The sequence below is a fragment of the Colius striatus genome, chromosome 9 (assembly GCF_028858725.1).
Source record: "Colius striatus isolate bColStr4 chromosome 9, bColStr4.1.hap1, whole genome shotgun sequence".
NCBI classification, from domain to species: Eukaryota; Metazoa; Chordata; class Aves; order Coliiformes; family Coliidae; genus Colius; species Colius striatus.
The window spans coordinates 22,169,427-22,193,724 of record NC_084767.1 but is presented as its reverse complement, the minus strand read 5'-3'; the positions used below and the strand labels follow the sequence as shown (position 1 = coordinate 22,193,724).

At 43.5% G+C, this 24,298-nt stretch overlaps 1 protein-coding gene across 7 annotated transcripts in view; it reads right to left on the bottom strand.

Annotated features, from left to right (window-relative positions):
• The window catches only part of HDAC4 (histone deacetylase 4), a 288,250-nt gene that overhangs the window by 48,232 nt on the left and 215,720 nt on the right, over positions 1–24,298 (bottom strand). For all 7 annotated transcript variants that reach the window (XM_062002060.1, XM_062002065.1, XM_062002062.1 and 4 more), the window contains 3 exons: positions 15,922–16,179; positions 12,488–12,674; positions 5,541–5,674 (listed from right to left, as the gene is read on the bottom strand). In XM_062002060.1, the coding sequence (XP_061858044.1) occupies positions 5,541–5,674; positions 12,488–12,674; positions 15,922–16,179 (579 nt within the window). The remainder of the gene's footprint in view (positions 1–5,540; positions 5,675–12,487; positions 12,675–15,921; positions 16,180–24,298) is intronic.

The following is a 24,298-nucleotide window of genomic DNA, read 5'->3' as shown; positions in this document are numbered from 1 at the left end:
AAACCTCACCAGCCTCTTCATTTACACTTTTTCACTCTTTCATCACATGATGTTTCTACAGGACAGGATATGAATCTTGAGTGACCACAAACCAGATCTTGGCCCAACTGCTGTCTCAAAAAAAGCCACAAAAACCTATCAAAACAGCTACAAAGCTGTCCTCCTGAGGCCAACTTCCCAGGCACCACTTCCCACATGACCTCCGTGCTTTGCCATGGGAAACCTTGGGAATGGAGTGCTTTTCCAGAGGCTTCGCCGCCTGGACCAGTACTGCCCTCCAAGCAGACACCCACCAGAAGGCTGCAGACACAGCTCTGCTCTTACAGAGGGCTCAGCCTGGGATCTGTTTTTTTTAATGTCAGCCCTCTGCAGCTGCAGTTAACCTTCTGCTAACAGTCCTCATGCTTTAAACAATGCAGGGCTGCTGTCAAGATGTGCTGGGAGACAGACTCTGCCTGAGGAACTCATTCTTCCCCATTCTGACACAGCAACCCAGGGATCTGATTACCTCTGAAACACAAAGCAAAACCTATTGATTTCTTCATGCTCTTGATGAAGGCTGGGAGGATTACTCCATACCATGATTGTAGGTTTTTGGGTTGGGGACAGGGCACAGTCTTACTGAGATTGCCTCAATTAGTATAAGTGTTGCTTTTAAATTCTGAATATACACCACAATAATTGCCATATTTTATAAAGCTAACTTAATTAAACAAGCAGTACTCTAAATCACATCTGTCATTGAGTCTGGACAACTGCTTTCACTCCAAAAGGTCATCTTTAAACTTGTGCAACTCTGCCAGACTCTTACCTATCACACCACAAATCTGGCGCACGTTTTCCCCTCAGCTGGATGTAAAACGGCTTTTGGACAACTTTAGCATATATGTATCTGTTTCACTGCTGAAAAATGAGAGCCAGAGAGGAAGTGATGTGAGTTTTTTCTCTTCTAAAAATATTCATGCCCCTTCTGGATGACTTCTACTGCCTCCAAGAGAAATGGTAGGAACTCAGCACTTGGCAGCTTGAGTAGGAGGCTCTCAGCTGCCTGATGAAAACAGGTTTTCACTTAGCTCATTTCTGAAATTTCAAAGCAAGTGTTTGTTTGCATGCATGATAAAAATATTTATCTGCAAGCCCTTTTCTGGCTTGGGGCATGTGTGCAACAGAAACACCAAAAGAACTTTTCCAGGAGACAGACACCGAGAATTATTGGAACTTGCATGAGAAAACAGAGCTGGGATTTATTGTCAGTGTGCAGTCGTGGGGGAAAGGAGAGCTGTTAAACTCCTTTTGGAAGAGGACGAGAATCCAACGGAGTCTCATCTGATCCCACACAGTGTGTTCGGGATTATTTACTACACCGGGCACTGTTTTTAATCCCTGTTGAGCAACTACTTGCAACCAAGGGGATCAAACTATACACACATGCAGACCACAGCAAAGGGCTGTTAAGGAAGGAAGGGTAAATGTGAGGCTACAGAAATGTCAAAGTTTAAACTGTCCTTTCACAAATCTGAGTTGTAAGAAATGGATTAAACTACCTAATCACAAATAATTATCACAACAGGCCCTTGGGATTACTGAACTGGCTCATGATGTCTGAGGCACAGGCCAACAGCAAAGCATTTGTATTTGCAACAGCAAAAGACAAAAATGAGTGTGCACAGATGTGTGCATCAGCAAAGCCAGTTAGAAAAAAACAATATAGAATAAACCAGGAGCTCAGCAAAAAAAAAAAATTAAGTGTAGAGCTAGGCAAATTTCTGAGTGCTATAATCCAGGTGTGGCTGCTGACTCAGCACAGTCCCAGTACTGACTCTGAAAATATTTACCTCCTTCCGAGTGCCTGTAGGGCTGCTATGCAGACACAGCAGTTATAATCCATTACAAAAAAATGCAGATACGTAACATGCTGCATCGCCATCCTCATATAAACAGTTCTGTTAAAGTTCTGCACATCACATGCATACTGCTGTGGGTAGGGGTAGAGGGCACAGCTCATGCTGTCCGCCATGGAGTCTCAACATCATAGAACCGTAGAACAGTTTGGGTCAGAAGGGATCTTTAAAGGTCATCTAGTCAAATCCTCCTGCCATAAGCAGAGACAGCTAGATTGGGTTGCTCAGAGCCTCATCCAACCTCACTTTGAATGTTTCCAAAGATGGAGCATTGACCACCTCTCTGGGCAACCTGTACCATGGCCTCAACGCCTTCATCATAAAAAATGTTTTCCTTACATCTAGTTTAAATCTGTCCTCTTCTATTTTAAAACCATTACCCCTTGTCCTATCACTATAGGCTGTACTACAAACTCTGTCATAATTTTTCTTGTAAGCCCCCTTCAGGTACTGCTGTAAAGTCTCCCTGAAGACCTTCTCTTCTCCAGGCTGAACAATCCCACATCTCTCAGCCTATCTTCACAGCAGAGGTGCTCCAGTCCTCTGATCACCTTTGTGGCCTCCTCTGGACTCACTCCATCAGCTCCATGTCCTTTTTATCTTGAGGCCCCAGAGCTGGATGCAGTACTCCAGGTGAGATCTCAGGAGAGTGGAGCAGAGGAGCAGAATTCTCTCCCTTGACTTGCTGGCCCTGCAGCTTTGGATGCAGCCCAGGACAGGGTTGTCTTTCTGGGCTGCGAGTGCACATTGCTGGCTCACATGAGTTTTTCATTGACCAGCATGCCAATCCTTTTCCACTGGGCTACTCTCAACCCCTTCATCCCCCATCGTGTACTGATACCAGGGGTTACATCAACCCACGTGCAGGACCTTGTACTCAGCCTTGCTGGATCTCATGAGGTTCACATGGGCCTACCTCTTGGGCCTGTCTAGGTCCTGCTGTTTGGCATCCTGTTTCTCAGGTGTGTCAACTGGACCACTCAGCTTGATGTCATCAAAAGGCAATGGGGTTTTGAAAAAGTAATATAACTATTAAAAGTAAGCATAATTATTAGGCCAGACTTCAAAAATTCTTCTAAATCATTCCTATCACGGAATATGTCCCACAGAATGAAGCTTTCTACAAGATAAGTCTACATCATTCCTGTCCTCTTGGTAAGGAGACAAGTCCACTGTCCCAGGAAATGCCAAGAGCTCATGTCCAAGCATGAACCTAGCAGCTGAGCTGACTCATGTCTGAAAAGCCAATCCCTTGTCAGGCAAGTGCATCTGATGTGAAGGTAACTTTCACTGAGGAAACCCTATATTAATTGCTCTCCACTCCGCTCCACTCCACTCCACTCCACTCCACTCCACTCCACTCCACTCCACTCCACTCCACTCCACTCACTGCTAGACAGGTCCCAACTAAGAAAGAACTATTTAAAAAACTATAAAAAAGGAAAAAAACCTATTAAACAAATATTATTAGAAAAAACTATTTCACTGTGAGGAAGCAGTGGCACAGGCTGCCCAGAGGGGTTGTGGAGTCTCCTTCCTTGGAGGTCTTCAAGACCCACCTGGACATTTTCCTATGCGACCTGATCTAGGTGGACCTGCTTCTGCAGGGGGGTTGGACTAGATGATCTCTAAAGGTCCCTTCCAACCCCTACCGTTCTATGATTCTAAGGAGCTTCAGAAAGACTCTGAAGAGCAGAGAAGTGGTCAAATGGCTTTGCAAGGTGGAAAAGAATTATATTGATCAAGAACAATGGAAAGTGAATGAGCTGCTCCAGAAAACACCCTATCAAGAATAGAAAAGTAAAATGAGGATGCAGGAAGGAGATGGAGAAAAAGGGAAAGGTTGTGCCTTTAGTTAAGATAAAGAAGAAAGCTAAGGCAAGTCTGGCCAGGAGTAGGAGATGGTGAGAGTAAAGGAACAGGAAAGCTAACTAGAGAAAAGCAAGTGTAATTAGAGCAACTGCTCATCCTGAAATGGCGTATGAAAGTCATCAGAGAAGAAAATCTGGGAATCGAGGCAGGAAGCTAACATCATATATTGATCATATTCAGAAAAAAAAGAAGAGTCATGATGAGGTTGAATTCCAACAGTAGTCAGAAGGGAAACACAGGTGGAAAGCAGGCGAACAACTCCAATTGTGAGAGCAATCAAAAATACCAAATTAAGGAAAACAATAGTTACCTGGGATCATACAATAATGAACTTATATATTACAGAATATCTATATCAGATGTAACATCAGCTCCTGGACAAAAGCTAGAACACAAAAATTTCCACTGAAACATAAGGAAAAACTACTTTACTGTAAGGGTGAGAGAATCCTGGCACAGGCTGCCCAGGTGTGAAGTTCCCAAAACCTGTCTGGACACATCCTTGTGTGATCTGATCTAGGTGAACCTGCTTTAGCAGGAGAGCTGGACTAGATGATCTCTAGAGGTCTCTTCCAATCCCTACCATTCTATGACTCTATGATCACAAATATAGGAGGCCAGGCAATTAGCACTGCACAATTTAACTCTTGCTTCTCAACAGGAGCTAGACAACAGTGGGGTACTTGTATGAGTTGTTTGGCGGGTTTTTCTTCCCAAACAATAACCCCTAAATTTAATTATTTGGTTCTTCATAGACAGAAACAGGTTTGAAGTTCTTTGTTCTCCTCGGGAACAAGCACGGGTCCGAAGAGGCCCTTCAACCCATGGCGGTGCTGCCACCGCGTGGTAGTCCTTTCCCACTGCTCAGGAAATCTTTCTAGTCAGAAGCTGATGTAATTACCTCAAACATTCAGGACTCTCAGACGATCAAAGAATTGATGAACACACACCAACATTAATGTATCACCACTGCTATTAGTTATGAATAATAATTATTATTAATCACTTATTTAATGTTTTGTCTTTATATATTAGTATCTAAGCTGTTCTCTTTAGTATGCCTTGCTCTTAAAATATGTATGTCAAATAAAGTTAATTCAACTCCTTGTGATAGAGAATGCTTAGTTACACCCTCCTGCCCTCATTGTTTTTACAGTACCTTCACTACAGGTTGGCCACCATTTATTAAAAAAGTAATTAAACCACAGAAATGCAAACTCATTGCTCCACAGCTTTTGCTCTTATGACTGGAATGATAACAACACAGTTGCTTTGTGCTATGTTCTTATCTTTGTCGGCTTCAAAATGCAATGCTTGGTAGGGATTTGCAATTTATAGGTAGCAGGACCAAAAATTACAGAAGCATCTTCACCGTAACATTGGGAAAGAGCGTTTGACATGGTTTCATGAAAGTTTTAAGTCATTGCACGGAAATCAAATCAGATTGCTAGAAAAGTACGTCTGACAGATGCAGACACGCAGAGCAAGCAGTCATCTAGAATGGATTCAATTTAGGCCACATATGGTAAAGCATTGCCAACAGCTGGAGCTATAAAAACCTCGAGCCAGAATGCAGTATAAAGTTTGCACATCCAGATAGCAGTCACCAGCTCCAGGTGCACATTTGGTAGGTACGCTATTGTTCAGACCAAAATCAGCCCCCCCGGAAGCTGATCATCCTGCAGTTATATCTGCTAGACAAATCCAAATTCTCCCTTCCACCCAGCCCCACCACCTCATCTTCCCCTTTGCTGGTATCTTAATTACCTCACACTTGCCACGGAGACCTGTCTCCTGAAGCCGGGACCAGATGCTCTGGATCCTCCCCGCGTGCTCAGGGTGGCTGTTTGTGTTTCCACAGGTACACTGGTGTTTCAGCATCAAGGTGTCATATACAAGGCCTGCAGCAGAGATTAACAAAATTGTTCTCAGTTTGAAACAAAAAATTAAAACTGCCAGATAGACGAAAAAAATCCTCTTTTTTTTTTTTTTTTTACTATAGCACTTCATATTCAACCAAACACTTCCAGACAAAGACTGTGTTTTATCAGGAGCCAAAGAGCTCTAAGAAATGAAAATCCAAAACAGTGCTTTGAGACACCTGAAAACCTGCAACAATCACTTCCTCTGGAAATCCTCAACAGATATGGAAAAGAAATTAGTTACCAACAGCTCTGCAGGCTGAAGCTGGGAGTGACAGAAAGTGACAACTGGAAGCACCAGTATGAGTACTGAGGTGCTGGCATAGGAATGTGATCTAGGAGGAGACTAACAACTTTTCCACTGAGTACTTCTCTAACTGTTGCTAAAATAACTCCAGGGTTTGGGATTAAAAACCAGAAGAAATAAGTCATCAGCAGACACTGAAAGAATTTTGCTGAAGGCTTTGCATCAACATTATTTGACAACATGCTAATTAAGGCTATTAGCACACATTCGGGCATAATTATTCAGCACAGTATGTAGATATTTAGCAGCGTTGTTTAAATGGAGGGAGTCATGCAGCTAAATCCTCCTGCATTACCAAGTATTTATGGCATGACAACAGTGTAGGAGACTTTGATTCACACTCCAGAGTTGCCTGGATATGTTTTTGCAATGGCAGTTATGGTCTCATAGCCAATGTTCCACTAGAGTAAAACAGCAGGTCCTCTACAGCTATGCAGTCCTGGAGATAAAATACATTATTTTCCCCCACTCAAGCAAAAGAGACATAGTTAAGTATTTAAATCTACTCTTCCCTTCATCCAGAAGCTCCAGAAAACAGAGGGAGTTAAGGGGTTGTTTTTCCCCAAGGAGTAAGTTTTCTTGCAAGAAATATCTGTCTGAAAGCACAGTATAAAGCTGTAAATCAAAGGTCTTGACCAGACTCCAAAGCCTTTGAATTAGCAGTGAAGTCAGGAAATATTTCCAGATCTCATTATTAAAATATCTGCACTCCAAATGCTATCAGTCCTCCAAAATCCCAGATGAGCACACCTATGACTGAGTGAAGGTGACTCAAGAAGCTTTTGTGTAGCCAGTTCAAGTGCTGATAAACACCACAATTTGCAACTGCATGGAGTTTGAAGGGGCTTCTAAGAAATCAGACTCTGGGAACATAGATGGATTTGTAGGCTGGAACTGACCACTGTGCTGCTGCATGTACCCAAGCTTGGTTCCAGCTGCAGTTACACTTTTTGATTGAATGTAGGCACATTCTGCCACTGGCTTTCCCCTCGAGTGAAAACCATAGCACTGACCCTTTCAGGTATTCAGCTTCAGGGGGGGCATCAGGCAGTTCCTTGCTTTGCTGTAGGTAAGTACAAAGAAAAAAAAAACCCAAACTACATTAAGTTCAAGAAAGAGAACAAAGCTCTGGCTAACAGACTGCCTTTGGATTAGCCACAGTTCAGTTAAAGACTCTGCTGCAAAGCTCTGTAGAGGTCTCCCACATTTGGTTCACAGCATCTGACTTCATGAGGAACTGCTGGGCAAGGCCAAGGACCATAAATGACCCCTCAGAAGAAACTGTAGCCCAATGGTAAGGTTGGTTGTCCCTGAGATCTCTCCAGTCTGAGTTCATTAAAATTTGCACAAGGTCTGCAGTTATCTTGCCTCAGATTACACAGAACAGAATAGAATGGTAGAGGTTGGAAGGAACCTTTAAATATCATCTAGTCCAACCCCCTGGTAAAGCAGGTCCACCTAGATCAGGTTGTGAAGGAACATATCCAGAGAAGGAGACTCCACACCCTCCCTGGGCAGCCTGTGCCAAGGCTCCCTCACCCTCACAGTCAAGTAGTTTTTGCATCAGCTTAGGTGGAATTTTTTGTGTTCCAGCTTTTGTCTGTTACCCCTTACACAACAGAAAATAGACTATTTTTTAAGGAAACTCATCTTCAAGGGACATTTTGCTAAAGTATTTGTTACCCTAAAGAACCCCATGTAGCTGTTCACCTAGACCACATGGGACTGCACTAGGTCTGGCTAAATCATTCATATTAAAAAAAGTGGTTCTGACTTCTCTGATTTCCAGACATTCCTATGGGGTCAATATCTAGGCTTTATTTAAAGTCAAAAGCTGCATGCATATCTATCCAACATATATATTCTCAGACAACCAGCCTTGAATTTAAGCAAAAAGAAGTATAAGCAGCAAGTTATTCATCACAGAGTTGCTGCCCTATCTGGTGCAACCCTGGCTCCCTTCAGCCCACTGTCCCTCTGCTGTTGGTGCCAACAGAGCCAGGGCTGTACCTTTGGAGGGCACTGACCTTAGAGACCAAGTACTACAAGATGGTGCAGCTTTCAGGTAATGGCTAAAGAGAAGGGAAAGGGGAAACCGTTACTGCTATTTAATCAGTGGGACACATGGTGGAGGCAAGGCTCATTTATTTGCAGCTGAGCAGCCAACTGAGGTAATCCAGGGGTTCCTGGAGCACAGGGAACAGAGGAGAACAGAGGAGACCAACCAGGAGCTGGCAGCTCTTGTGAGTGTCTTGCCGGGAGGCAGAGCCACAGCAACTGCAGGGGATTTAAATGTTCCCCAGGGCGCATGAGCAACCAGGAGCACAGTGACCAGGACAGACAAACAGGGCCTGGTGCAGCAGACAGGTGTGGGGCAGCAGCTTGCACAGCAGTTGGCACAGGCAGGGCAGGCAGGCAGCTCATTTGCAAAGAACACGCCAACCTGGATATAAATCTGAAGCTAGTTCATGCCACATCTTTATATGTTTGTGGGAAAACATCAAGTATTTTCAAGCAGTGTTTTTTAATCATCTCTTTGTTGCTCACTCCTGGATTCCCAGGTGATGCTTAATGCTGTTGTCCTAACAAAGCTTTTTTGCTACTTGGAAGCTCAGCACAACCTGGCAGTGAGTTACACTGATAACTCTGCAAAGCCTGAAGGGGTCTAAGGCCACTTAAATGGTTGATAGAGGAATAAGTGTTGAATTTTTCTTTTCAAAAGGTGTTTTCCCTAAGTATTTAACCTTTAAAAAGTAACTCTTGAAGAATTACCATGATGAAACAATAGGTACAGAGGTAGAGAGATGTCTGGCCAGATTAAAAGTCTCTGTCTCATTCTCTGTGGCTGTAGGTGAGATCTCTGGCCACACAAACCAGCACTTTCTCCCCTGCATCCCCAAGTGCTGGAAGGCCTCATGAGTTTAAAATACACATATCTATCTAAAGTGGGTTTTGATAACTAGGCCTATTTACCATGGGTAAGGAAATAGGTTAAAAAAGGGTTTTTCCAAAAAAGGGGAGGTATCCTACTTGACTCCAGTGGGGTTTATAGAACTGGGCTGATCTGTAAAGTTTCTCCTTTTGTCAATGATTCACTGATAAGAGTAGTGTCTCAGTGAAGTTCTTCTGTATTGTAATCACATGTCACTCGATATTTGTCTTTTTTAAAAACTAAACCACTGGAAAGAAGAGAACTGTTTCAATTTCCTTCTTGTGGTCAGAGACACTCAAATGAAGACACACACACACACACACACACTTGGCAATTTAAGCTTAAAATATAAAACTACATCGTCCATTACAAGTTAAATTAAGTGGTGCTGGAAGAAATACTCTTTAAGACATGAGAAAAATCATTTTTAAAGGTCAGCACTAAAGCATAACCAACTCGCTTTTCTTGGCAGTACAAACATCTGATTTGAGGTTGAGATAATTACATTGCTCTGCATAGGAGAGAATGAATGCCTTCATCAGAAATGAAAAACACTTCAATGCAGAACATCGGTATAATCCGTGGAACCATTTTTACAGAAGATCAGAGACTGGATAATTGGAGCTATGCAAATTAATGGCCTAACTTGAGAAGTCTTATTCAAGTGTGTGGAAAGGTGTATGTCGAAGTGTTCATTAAAGTCAAGGGAGCCACTTGTGCTAGTGAGGGCAAGTTCAAGGACTGGCTCTTTTATATGCTAGTAGGAAGGAAAATTAACATGCATCAGAACATAAAACTGATTGCTTGAAGAAGTCAGGAAGGGCACTGTTTTCACTTTCATGTGGAGAAATGCACATCATGTTTGAGAGGTGTATTATGTTGGTCTTTCCCTGTACCTTTGAAATCTCAGATATTGGTCACACAGAAAAATAAATTATACATAAACCCCAGAGTTTCCAGGTGTCTGGTCCTAACTCTGTCCAGAGAAAGCATTAGTGTGCTCTATCCTGAACATGAAAGTGATGAACAATTCCTTCACCTGTTGGACAATAACAGATCTCTTAAAAGCTATGTTTGCATCTAGAGTGATTCTGGTTGGCTTCATTAGGGCCATTGAATGAGGTTTGTTTCTTCCAGCCCTCTCACAAAATGATCACAATTCAAATCTTAATTCCTCTGAAATCCAAAGCACATAACTGTGTTAGAATCAGTCTCCAAAGCAGCCACTTATCAAACAGATGGATTTTCTTAGTGAAAAAGAAGCCTGACGCACTTCAGCTCTGCTTGCTTGGAAAAATACCCGAGACTTTAATTTCCTGCCTTTCAAAGAACAGTTCAATCCTCATGATTAAGCTTCAGTATCCACCTCCAAAACCAATTTCCGATGCACCACAGACAACTTCACGAGAACATTCTCCATCTAACTCGCACACACATGCTCAGCAGCTGAAATGCCTGCTCTTCCTCTCCATGTCGGCATGATCACAGCAGTAGCCTCTCTTTTTCTGCCACTGTTAGGCAGATAATGGTGGGTAATAAAACTAGTCCTTCACCTTTCAAGTCAGGTGGAGGACTAGTTATAGGACTGATATAAAGGTCTCACCTTTCATGCTTTGCACCTTTATTAGTGTCAGTGAATGCTCAACATTTCCTCCCTTGGCAGCATTTTATCATGTTTTTCCTCCTCCATTTGCCTAACATAAATGAGAGAACTAAACAAGGCAGAAGGTAAAGGAAAAAATCAAGCCCTTGAAGTCTTAACATGGATAAATTCCACGAAAAGGATATTTTACAGGTGAAATACACTAAACATTCTTCCTACCATTGCACTGGATTGTGCAGTGGTATATAAAAGCAGTGTGATATTCCAACTCTTATTTTAAGTCACTTTTTTTTTTAAACCCTGCCTCCAAAGAAAATAAATCATCACATTGTAACAGTGTCTTTGCAAACAGTAGCTTTAAAAATCTGCATTCTTACTAGTAAGTGTAATTTAAAATGGAATTTAGAGGCATATATCCGGGTCATCCTCTGGTAGGAAATGTTACTGTATGTTGAAAATCTTGCATATGATTGACAAGGCAACTTAAATACTGAAGGAGGAGAACGGGAGAATTAAAAGGAATGAATAATCTCTTAAAGTAGGGCCAGGCTTCCTGGTTTTTAAAGGACCAAGGTTTGGGTCTAAATGTATTAGATGCTCAAGTTTCATCTGGTTTGACCATGAGCCAGAAGACTTCCCTTTACATGCTTCATAAAAGCCAAAATCTAGAATAATCTTGCTATAATTGGTTGCATTAGAAGTGTAGGTTTGCTGAAATTGAAGGTTTAAATATTAACAGACAGAGACTTAAAAGGGATGATTTGCAAAGATGAGATACTGCTTGGGCTCTTCCAGAGCGGATCACACATGCTCCCCATCCTGCAGCCAGCATTCGAAGAACAAAGTCATTTTTAACATACCACTTTTAGTGTTACACTGCTACATCAGTGTCTGAAAATAAACCCAATTCACAGCACTGATCTTAATGATGCAAAAAACGAGGGTTAAATAAGTAGAGAAGTGAAAGAGAAACACAATCATGAGATTCTCTTATTTGGGCATTCTGGATTTTTTTTTTCCTCTTCCTTTTTCCAGGGCACACATCACATTGCAAAATGTTCATTCACAAAATAGAACTTGACATTTAGGGAACAAGGTGGACTTCAAAACAAGCCTGCCTAATCACCCAACAAAGGACTTGAAAAGTTGCACAGAAGTTAACTTTCATCTGTTACTAAGGCTACTGAACAGACAGAGAGGATTATGGCAGAAAAAAGTTGGTTGTCAGGATTTAAGAAGAATGATCATTATTTGCCTTTAATCTTTGTGGGCAGATTAACACCTTTTTTGCACTTACAGTTTTCACTAGACATAGGCAGAATTGCACTCATAATTTTCCTTCGAGATGAAGACTGAACAGGTAAGAAAACACTCTTCAGTCTGTCTGTCTGTTCAAGAAAACCTGAAGTAATCAGCTCACCTCATTTTTCCTAACCTATAACCACAGACTCCCGGGCAGAGATTATGTTACAGGAGAGGCAGGCTGGCACAGAGCCCAGAGTGGATAACTTATGGCGTGAGATTTTGCACAGGGACTGGAGAAGGTGCAGAAAATAAAGCAAACAGATACTGCATTTGGCATGCTGTCCTCTTCAACAACACTGCCTCCCTCTGCTTTGCATCTAAATCAGCTTTGTCACAGCACACCACTTGTCCTTTTTTTACCAGAGATAGCTAATTACTGTACTATGCTTCTATTGATTTTTGCAGGGTATTTTCTAGTCTGGACTGTAGGGTGTCTGTCCCTCTAGAGAAAGGACAAGCATAACAGGGTGTAAGATGCCTGAATCTTATCCTTGAAGAAGACAAGATGTTATGGAATCCACAGATACAACTGAGATGCAGACCCCAAACAAATAGCTTTGCAGGGACAGGGCAGAAAAGCACAACATAAGGCAAAACAGTAACTGTGGCCCCACCACTTCCACCTCCTGTGACCCAAAATGTTACCTGTTGTGAATCTTGGCTTAGTGGGTGGCTCCTGTACAGACATTGGGAAGGTGGCTGAGGCAGGAGAAGACTGTGCACGGGACAGAGGCCGATGCCCACCAAAAGAGACTGGCATGCCAGCTGCCTCCAGCGATGCCTGGTAGTTTCTCAGCTGGTGAATACGTTGCTGCTCCAATAGAAGGGCTTGCTGCAGGGAGAAGAAGTAGGTAGTTGCTGAAAGTCTGTGTGGTGCCTTCATAAAAGGGTTTTTAAGAGTTCTTAAAGTGTGCAGCCTGGACTCCTTTCCTTGATAAACCAGCACAAGCATGCAGAAAATGTAAATGTGTACATTTCTAGAGCAAAGTCTGGCAAGTGCAGTGTGCTCAAACCATAGCCCTGAGGCTGATGCAAGGATATCAGCAGAAGCAGCCCCATCCTCCCCGTGGGCCTGGCCACAAATTCCTCAACCTGTGCCTCTCCACCTCTTCAGTGGTGAATTTCACAGACTCAGAATCCCAGAATAATGGCGGTTAGAAGGGATCTCTAGAGATCATCCAGTTCAACCCCCTCCTAAAGCAGGTTCACGTCAATCAGGTCACACAGGAACGTGTCCAGGTGGGTTTGTAAACCTCCAAAGCAGGAGACTCCACACCCATCCCGGGCATCCTGTGCCAGGGCTCCCTCACCCTCATAGCAAAGAAGTTTCTCCTCATGTTCCAGTAGAACTTGCTGTGTTCCAGCTTGTGTCCATTACCCCTTTGTCCTGTCACTGGGTGCTACAGAAAAAAGACTGGCCCCATCCTCTTGACACCCATCCTTTAGGTATTTATAAATGCTGATGAGCTCCACTCTCAGTCTTCTCCAGGCTAAACAGCTCCAGATCCTGCAGCCTTTCCTCATCACAGAGATGTTCCAGTCCCCTCATCATCTTGGTAACCCTCCACTGGACCCTCTCAAGAAGTTCTCTACCATTTCCAAACTGAAGAGCCCAGAACTGGATGCAGGACCCCAGAAGAAGCCTTACCAGGGCAGAATAGAGGTGGGGGGAGAACTTCTTTCAACCTGCTGGCCACACTCTTCTTGATGCATCCCAGGATGCCACTGGCCTTCTTGGCCACGAGGGCACATTGCTGGCTCATGGTTAGTTTATTATCAATCAGGACTCCCAAGTCTCTCTCTGCACAGCTGCTCTCCAGCAGTGCAATTCCCAGCCTGTACTGGTTCATGGGGTGCAGGACTCTGCACTTGTCCTTGTTGAACCTCATGAGGTTCCTCTCTGCCCAACTCTCAAGCCGGTTGAGATCCCACTGAATGGCAGCACAGCCTTCTGGGGAATCAGCCAGTCCTCCCAGTTTGGGGTCATCAGCCAACTTGCTGAGGGTACACTCTCCCCTCATCCAAGTCACTGATGAAGATGTTGAATAAGACTGGCCCCAGAACTGATCTCTGTGGAACCATATTTCATGCACTAGACCAGGGAATGAGTCCAGTTCAGGCAAACGTCAGGCAGGAGAGCGAGTTTTCAACCAAGCCGATTCTCTGGGCAGCCACACCATCGTAGAATCACAGAATCATCTCAGTTGGAAAACACCTTTAGTATCATTGAGTCCAGCCACTGACCTCACACTGCCAAACTCATCATTTATTATGTCCCTCAGCTCCTCAGCTATATGTCTTTTCCACTGGGATGGGGACTCCACTACCTTTCTGAGCAGCCTGTGCCAGTGTCTAACAAGCCTCCCAGTTAAACAGTTCTTCCTAATCTCCAATCTTTGAGGCCATTTCCTCTTATTCTATCATGCATTACCTGGAAGAAGAAAACGACCCTCACTCCACTACAATCTCCTGTCAGGTAGTTGTAGAGAGTGATCATGTCTCCCCTCAGCCTCCTTTTCTCCAGACTAAACACCCACAGGTCCCTCAGCCACTCCTCAGCTCTCTAAACTGTTCCCCAGTTCCAGTGCCTGTTTCTGGACACGCTCCAGCACCTCAGTGTCCCTTCTGGAGTGAGGGGCCCAACACTAAACACAGCACTGGAGGTGTGGCCTCACCAGTGCCCATAGAGGGGAACAATCACTTCCCTTGTTCTGCTGGTCACACTAGTGCTGATACAAGCAAGGATGCCACTGGCCTTCCTGGCCACAATGCTGGCTCACGTTCAGCTGCTGTTTATCAATACCCTCATGTCCTTTCCCTCTGGACAGCTTTCCAGCCCCTCTGCCCCAAGCCTGCAGCAATGCCTGGGGTTGGTGTGGCCCATGCGCAGGACCTGGCACTTGGCTTTGGCAAATCTCATACAACTGGCCTCAATCCATTGTTGCAGCATGTCCAGCTCCCTCTGAAGAGGCTTCCTGCCCTCAAGCAGATCTACACACCTGCCCAGCTTCATATGATCTGCACACTTACTTAGTTGATCCCCGCACCCAGATTTATCTATTTATTTATTTATTTTCTAAGGCATTGATGCTCAGATGTGACTGCAGGGCTGGCAACTGCACTGATCTTTCAAGGCATTGCTGTTACGAAGATACTGGTGCTCAATAAGGAACCAAAGATGTAGTTTCTGACTCAGAGCCAGCAATACTTGTGCGGGAAGTCCTGACCACAGCATTGGGAAGGTAAGACAGCTGTCAAATGAGAATGACTCCAGGGAGCAACCAATTTACAACTCAGTTGCAGGCACTGCAACTGAAAACCTGGCACAAGCCCACTTTCACCGGCCAAGGGCTGTGTATTTACTCAGAGCACTACATGCTGGCAGGACCACAGAAATCTGGACTTGGCTGCAGATCCCGTGCTGAGGATTCCACATGGCTGTAGGTACAGACAGATGCTAAGGGCTCCAAACATGAGCAGAGCACTGATGCCTTGTGAGAGCTGCAACCTTCTCACCTTAAGTACTGCTACCCCAAGAGGCAGCTTTTAGGAGACTGACAGGTAATTGGGAAGTTTATGCTATGCTATGATGTTATTGGCTTTGTAACTTGCAATCCACAGGTGTTTACTCTCAAAAGTGAGCGCAGCTACGATCTCTAGGATCTCCAGCTCTGAAGAAGGAATCCCCTCCAATGAATGTCATCCTTTGCTCCTTATCCAGCCCTTCTCTGGGGCAGTCCATTTGTTTTAAGAGGTAAAATCCTCTGCTAGTATTTAGTGCTCAAAAATTTAAAGACACACTTTGTCTTCCCAAAGAAATGAGAAGAAAGTGGTTCAGAGGCTGTGAACACACTGTGTTTTTTGCCAGTAATCCAGATTCTCCTTCCTGTGACTTCTCATTTGACACACAGTGCCTCCAGGGAAGGAAGGCACTGATTTGGCCTGCAGGTTTCTTTACATAGCAAATTCTCAAGAGCTGGATCTCCCTAGCTTCTTCTGTCCCTTAGAGTAGTATAAGGTGATTACACAAAGAACCAAATAATCTACAAAGAATCAAATTTGGTATTTTGGGAGCTCACCTGACGGAAGAGCAGCTCCTGTTCAGCCTGCCTCTGCCCAGACTCCAGCTCCTGCTGTGGCTCTGCTTCTTCCTCATCACTCTCAATGGGTTCTTGCTTCACTTGCACCATGTTGGCCATCCCTGGGGCCTCCTTTTGGCTTGTGACTCGGTCACTGTATGGCTCCTCCAAAAGGGCTTGGTGTTCCCTTAACTCTTCTTCTGTCTCCTCAGGGTGGCTTTCATGCTGACGAGCTGGTTCATTGGGTTTTGATATAATCTAAAAACATCCCAGAGGATAACAGGCAAATGAAATGTAAGTCATCATAGATAAAGTTCACTCTGTTCTCAAAAAAACAACTTAATGAAAAGAGTAATTGTGAATTATAGCTTTTACCTTAGAAACTAGGTCCAAAACAACTGCTAAAGGGAAAGGTCAGGGCAACCTCAGCATTAAATGCTATGAAAGCCCGTGTCTCAAGTAATGATGGCCCCTTCATTTTCCACTTGATTTTCCCTCTGAAGGAATAAGAACCTCTTGTGCCTGGACACCTATGGATGCTACTCCATTCACAAAGCCACCACAGAGAAGCATAACAAGCATCAACGTATTTGGCGACTAAATTCTTAAACTGAGACACAAACCCTCTAAAGAGGGTTTCTGCTACTTTGTTTCTCCCATTTCTTCCTGACTCATCCCCTAAATTTTACCTGTAAAGTGAGAGACTGTCATAAAGATCCTCTGAAACTTCCACCCTTAGAAAGTTAGTTAAGAGGAAACTGAGGACATTCAACTTAGAACAGCTGTACAGAAGCAAAACACAAGATCATTCTAATCAGATCTTCCTAACCAGAGGTAGAGAACTTCTCTGAAAGTGGCTCCTAAAACAAAAGGGAACTACGTAATTTTTGCTATAAATCACACAGGCTCAGACTTTTTCAAAGTTCATTGGCAAGATAAAATTCACAGTTATCTGTCTCAGGCTGATAATCATTTCTGTTGGGGGGGAATAGAGTATGTGAACTGTCTTTAAGTACAATATAGGTAAATAAATCAATTTACTTTAACAGAGCTTAGGCTCTACCTGTTTCATAGGCTTATAAAGAAACTGCCGAACTTTTCAAGTTGTCAGGGCAGAGATTTAAAAACAATTAGGTCATCAGTATGAAAAGTAATACTGATGTTAAATCTAATAAAGCTAAAAAAAACCAGTTATTGAACACATGCAGAAGGAGTGACTACTTGTAAGTAACTTGGTCTTTGAAGAACAGTGTCTCAAATCTGAAACTAAGCCTTTTTCTCTAAATGCAGGAAGAGGTTTTGCCATGTAACTAAAACAAGCCTATAGAAAGCAGACTGAGGCAGATAAAGGTAATATAAACAATTAATTGTCTGCAAGTATCTCAGCAAGGATGGCGAGAGGTTGTTCACAGCTACAGCAGATATATCCATTCCAGAGAGGAGCAGGACATGCAGAAGGGCAATATGTTTGTTGCTTTGAAGCTTAAGGCAAGACCCTCTGGGTTTCACGCATTCCTCCAGCATAGATGGGGGTGCAGCCCACCCCTCTTAGTCACAAGAGTCACTATTTTTAGTGCTGGTAATAATTGCTGCTGTTGGCAGAAGGATTTCAGTTTCTATAACAGTGGAACTGTCTCTGGGAATCAACAGTTTCTTGGAAGAGATGGGATCCACCTGATTAAACAGGGAAAAAGTACCCTTGCCAACAGGCTGGCCAAGCTGGTTGTCAGAGCTTTAACAGGAAACAATAGGTGAGGGATGGGTTACTCAACAGCAGCTAAGGAAGCTGGGGACAAGGGCCTGGGCTGGTGTGAGCAGAAAGGACACAGCAATCAACAGAAATGAGATGAAGTGGCAGCTCTTTGAATGCAGGCATGTAAAGAAGGAGGTGTTGGCTGAAAAGTCTGATGGGAAAGGTCTTGAGCCTGTCCTGGAAAATCGGCACACTTGGGTGCCTCTCCCAAATGTCTCTACCCTGGTGCATGCAGCATGGGGACAGGCAGGAGGGATACAAGTCTCCGTGCAGCTACCAGGTTATGACCTCCATGGGATTATGGAGACATGGTGAGAGAGCTCACATGACTGGAATGCTCTGATGGAGGGATACAGGCTTTTTAGGAATCACAGGGTGGAGCAGAAGTTGCCCTTTAAGTGAGGGAGAAGCCTTGGTATGGATCTGGAGTCGGTAAAGAGCTTAAACTCAAGATAAGTGAACAGACTAAGATGAATGCTCTTATAGCAGGTAGACTGCTGTAGACCTCCTGATCAGGTAGAAGTAAATGAAGCCTTCTTTAAAAACTCAGAAGAAGTCTTAATTTCACAGGTCCTGGTCTTCGTGGGGGACTTTAACCAATCTGGCTCCTGGAGAACAAGATAGCAGGACTTAAGCAATTTAGGAGATTTCAGTGCATCAGTGATGAATTCCTGACACAGGTCATCAAGACGTCCACAAGGAAGGTGCTCTCCTGAACCTGACACTTACAAACACGGAAGACTTATTGAGGGATGTGGAAGTCACAGAGGCAGCACTGGCTGCAGCAACCAATGAGCAAGTGGACTTGAAAACTCCAAGAGGAGGCAACAGGACAAAAAGCAGGACCACAGAATTGGATTTCAGGAGAGCAGACTTTGGTCTTCTTTACTAATGAGACCACCCTTCAGGAATCCCAGACCCCTAAGTCCAGAGGGAAAGTTTGGAGCAAGGAAGACTTAACATTGGTGGAGGACCACCAGGTTTAAGGAGCACTTAAAAAATAAAAAGGAAATACCTAAGTCCATGGGCCTGATTGGTTGCACTCATAGATGATGGCATAAGAGGCAATGGGCACAAAATAAAACATATGAAATTATTTCAGAACACAAGAAAATATGTTTTATACTGTGAGGGCAGCCAAACTAAGGGTTGTAGAGTCTCCATCCTTGGAGAAATTCACAACTGAATTGCATACAGTCTTGATCAACCTGCTGTAGCTGACCCTGCTTCAACAGTGACATTGGACTAAGTGATCTCATGATGTTCCTGTAAACGTACAAGATTCAGTGATCAAAACTTCTCAAGTATTTTTGTGAGGTACCTCCCAGCCCCCCCATCTCCCCAGTTTTGCACATTTCTAATATGCATTAAATAACTAAACCTAAAGGCAGTTTTTTAAAGCTCTTTTAGGCTTCATGAATACAACCTGTTTTAAAGATAACTAAATTATCATAATCAATCTCTTGCTACATTTTTTTCTGCTTGAAGGTCTCAAGCTTTGAACTTAATACCTTTTGAACCTGTGGACTGTACAAGGTAATGGCTGGGAAAATAACTTGCAATGTCATTGTCAAATCTAATGGAAATGAAAAGCAGTGTAATTCCCTAAAAGCTTTAAATTATTTCAACTCTATAAAAATGTAAGAATTGAATGAAAAACACCACGAAGGTTGAAAGATCTAGCAGTCAATGGCAAGGACATTTCAAATATTCAGTTTGCTCTCCTAATACAAAGTGAATCGCTTGGTATGTCATTTGTTCCAGCTGCTGTGAGCCTATTCTTCTTAAAGGACAACTTTGCAAAGAAAGCACTTTGTTATGAATATATTCCATGTAACACATGAGCATGTGCATCCCAGACCCATTAGAACTCCCTAAAAATCTGTCATTTTTGCACTTTTATGAACACATATCTGTGTAATTTAAGAAAATTTAAGGTAATAAAAGTACAAGAGAATGAATATAAAGTTAAGACAGCACTGAAAATGCTTACAAATACATCTGAAATAGTAAACAAGTACGCAAGATACCATAAATGACTTCTTAGGTCTCTAACTTCCTTTGCAATAAGGTTACTCCTCTATTTTCAAACACAGTTGCCTCTGGCTATCAAGTGCTGCAAATCATAAAACACTGTTAACAGCACTGCCTCTCCAGCCTCAGACGGTTAACTGCTTCAGTACAGAAACCATACATCTCTAGTCACAGGCATTTTTAGACTCAATGCAGCTGGCAAGATTTCTTCTCTACATCTTTGGAATATCAAGAACAGTAACATCAGGTTATAATACAAAGAAAAACAACGCATTCATTTTTCTGTGGAATGCTCCATAATTAAAAACCCCACATTTCTTTGCTAGCAAAACTGCAAGTCAGCTGGCATCTGATTGGTCTACTAGATAGGATCTGTTTACTTCTTCATGATACTTTTTCTATATTGGTAAGTTCTTAGGCCACTGAAGACTTTGAAGATACTACTAACAGACTAGGAACATCTGTTTACTGATCACAGACTAGTGCAGAGTACCCAGCACAAAAATCACAGAATCCCAAAATGGTGGAGGTTAGAAGGGACCTCTAGAGATCATCCAGCCCAACTCCCTGCTAAAGCAGGTTCCCCTCGATCAGAGGGCACGGGAACACATCCAGGTGAGTTTGGAAACCTCCACAGAAGGAGAATCCACACTCTCCCTGGGCAGCCTGTGCCAGGGCTCCCTCACCTGAACAGCAAAGAAGTTTCTCCTCATGTTCTAGTGGAACTTCTTGTGTTAGTACCCCTTGTCCTGCCACAGGCCACTGCAGAAAAAAACACTACAGGAAAAAAAATCCTCGTATTCTCAACATCTACCCTTTATCAGTATTTATATTATTTATTAGTTATTTATCAGTGCTAATAAGGTCCCTTCTCAGTCTCCTCCAGGCTAAACAGCTCCAGGTCTCGCAGCCTTTCCTCATCTGAGAAATGTTCCAGTTCCCTCGTCACCTTGGTAGCCCTGTGCTGGACTCTCTCCAGAAGTTCTCTATTACTCCTGAACGGCGGATCCCAGAGGATGCTTCAGAAAATGACCAGAAAATGCTTGAGAAGCTTCTAAAAGGATCTAACTAATGCACTTTTTCTTTAGGCAAAAAGTGTCACAGGGAAATGTCTGGTTCTACAAGGTGGCTGAAGAGCTCCTAGGGAAGCAGAACTCTGACAGGAATGCATAATAACGCTTCCTATCTGGAGTGACCAACCCTGATGAAGCTGCCCACATCTGAATTTTTCTCCTAAGACGACAAGGAGTTGAAGAAATTTCTGGTCCTGCACAATTAAAAGGACAAGGCTTGTTCAATACTGAGCATGACAGATTATCTCAGTTATCAAAGACTGACAGAGATGGAAGTTGGGCATGACTGGAAGTAAAACTTGAGATACATTTATTCTCAGGATCCTTTCTAGGCTAGGAGTCCTACACAAGAACATGGTATTTCTCCAGTGCTTTTCCCCCATAAAACTCATCCACAGTGATCCACATGTAGCAGAAACTCAATGAGATGACACTTGACAACATACCAAAACTCCATTCCACTTTGCCAGATATGTACAGCTGTTCAAAATTTTGTGCAGACAGGGATATATGGGAAGCTGGTCAAGACAGCACTATGGCTGGTAACTACCATGTCCATAACCTGGGAGGTGCAGGGCATACCCAGTGTTGGGGAGTGGCTTCTCAGTGTTGGGAATAGGGTTGAGTAGGAGAAGGTACCAGATAGGACCCAGCCAGACTCAGTCTCTTCCTCCCTCCCCTGAACAGCATTGTGGGGGACATGGGTGTTGGTGGCATAGCACAGCATGTCCCTCTGACCAGAGGAAGAGAGAAGCCAGGAAACAAGAGGGAACTATAGATTGGCTTGGCCGTGACTGTGTCACACTGTGCAGGAGCCAGCCTTTCCTCTGGAGATGAAGAACAAACTTAGGGAAGAAAGATAACAATTCTGGAGAGCTGGAGACACATCTTTGATGAAAATGAACTAAAAATAATTAAGAGTGAAAAAAAAAAAATATAAAAAGCCTCATCTCAAAAGCATCCTGAGAAAGACGGCTAAAAGAAGTGTTGATCTTGAGTCAAGCACGTGCCTAGGAATTGAGAGGTGGGAGGTAGGTGATGTGGGGCAGGTAGGTCACCTGGGATGTTCCAGAGAGAGAAGAGCACTAGCAGAGAGGCATGAGGCAAGAGGGCATCTGCAGGGGAGCATGCACGTGAACAAGCACTTGGAGAAGAAAACATATTGCTGGGGGCTTCAATTAATTACCCAGAAAGGATAACACAAACTTGCTCTTCTGGCTATTGACATGACTTTTCCCATGTGAGCTAGCCCGTGGATTCTAATTTTTAACTAAAAAGGATTAAGGAGAAACAAGAAACGATAAGAGATGAGGGAGAGAGGCTGAGGTGGGTATAGGCCATGTAGGAAGCTGGAAGAGCCTTGTGCAGCATTCAAAGGCTAGAAAATTTTTTCTTTCTTTTTTTTTCCCTGAAGTGATGAAACATCAGGAAAAAAAAAATCCCAAAACACTAAGGCAGCCTACCTGCTGCAAGGCCTGTGAGACTGCTGGCCTGAGTGCCTTGATGAAAGGGAATGACCCAAACGTAGTGAGTCAAAGAACAGGAACAGTCTGGACAGGAAAAGGAAGAGGAGCAGAAGGAAACACCTTTGGCACAAGTAGAAGCTGTTTTCTTTCCCTGCCTTTCCCAAATACTTGGAGTTATGGGCTTGATTGTATCAGGCACACATCTACATACTGCCAGGACTCTTGACACTACAGCCACAATAGGTGTGAGGATGCAAAGCACAGGAATGCCAAGTAGCTCAAGTCCTGCTGAACAGCATTTCACACTCAAAGGACTAAGACACTCAGCAGGAATGCTGAAGGAGGTTTTCTGGAGACTTTTTTCAATACTTGTTAAACTCAGAGTTACAACTGGGTGCTTGAAATACAGACTGGCAGAGACTATGAAACCCCACTTGACATATTTCAGGTGTGCAAGCACACCGCTGCTGTTAGCAGCTTCATTTCCCTGTCCTGCAAACAGCATGGAGAAGACTCACTGCAAACTGCCTCCTGGCTGGATCTGCTCAGTGGGACATGGCTTGGTGGCACAGAGGAGAAAGTCAAATTCCTACCATGTCATCAATATGCCTTAGCCCTAAGGTCCCTTCCTTCCATCTTCCACTCCTTGGGTGTCCTCCATTTCTGTCACAAATGAGGCAGCATGCCAACAGAGAGCAGTCTTGCTCTTACCTTCTCTGTACTACCTTCAGAGTCCTGTAACTTGACTATCAAAAACTGGATCCAAAAGAAGAGAAAAAAGAAAAAGTGAGCAAGACTTGCATGGGAAACTTAACTGCTCCGACGTCATAGGTCGAGCACTCAATGTGGCAACTTCACTAATGCTCTTTCCATGCATTCATGTGTCTTTCATCCCAAATTTTCCGGGCATTGTGTAGTTCTTGTGTGTGTTTTCCCCCCTCCTTAAAGCAAATGCCAATGTTTTCCATTTGTGGTGAGACAGGTCACTTTCAGCGACTCAGCTCCCTAATGGATGAACCATGTACTTTGCTATGCTCACAGCGATCCCCAATTTGCAGCCAACAGTGGCAGACCAAGGATTTAAGAGCCCATGCTGGACAGGATGGCACACTGGAGTACACACAGTCCTTCCATCACTGCAAGGAGCCCTGTCCCTCCTTTAGCCCCATCCCATCCAACACACTCCTATGTACTCTCCTTCGCTACCCAGCCACCTGCCCCGTCCTTGTCTGTCCAGTTCTAAGTTACTGCTGCAAATCTTGGGCACCAAGGCTTCACAGCCCAATCCCCTACATGAATATTCTTTTTACTTTTAATCAATAGGAAAACAACATATTTTTTCTTAGTTGCCTTCTTGGAAAGAGTAAGACTCGTTTTTGCTGTAATCTAAAAAAATTCATCTGAGGTAGACATCTAACAGGGAAAGTTTAAGGCCAAAATCCTCAAGTTTGGAAGTATCACAAGCAATTGAAAACAGCCTCATATTATTCACAGGAAATCCAACACAATCTTAACAGACAGTGCTGTCAATTCTGCTAATAATTAAAAGGAAGCAATCTATTACATTATTTTTAGTTGTGCCCTTACTTTCCTACACGAGGGTCTTAAAATATCTGTGTTTCTGGGAAAAGTCTTTTTCCATGTCAGCACTTGGATGAAATCCCGCCAGATAAATTTGCCACACGCATACAGAGCAGTACCAAAACCATTTTAACTCATTACTTAGAGAGAAATCGCCTCTGTGCCACCAGTTAAATTACACTTCCCTCTGTCTGCCTCTGCTATGGATGTGATAGATCACAGCTCTAACAAAGACAAAATCCCAAATGCTGCTGGAGGAGCTGCCCGGCTCCAGTCGCACACGCTCTCCAGCTCCTGGGAGGTCGAAATGAAAGGCTGAATGAGTTCAGTGCGTACGTCACAGCCAAGTCTTTGGACGTTTACAAGTGCTGGCAACAGAAAAGCCTTAAAAACCTCAAACAAACAAATCGCTGAGCTGACATTTATTTCTGAACAAAGACACCCTACCTAGCACCCCGTGTCCAATGATC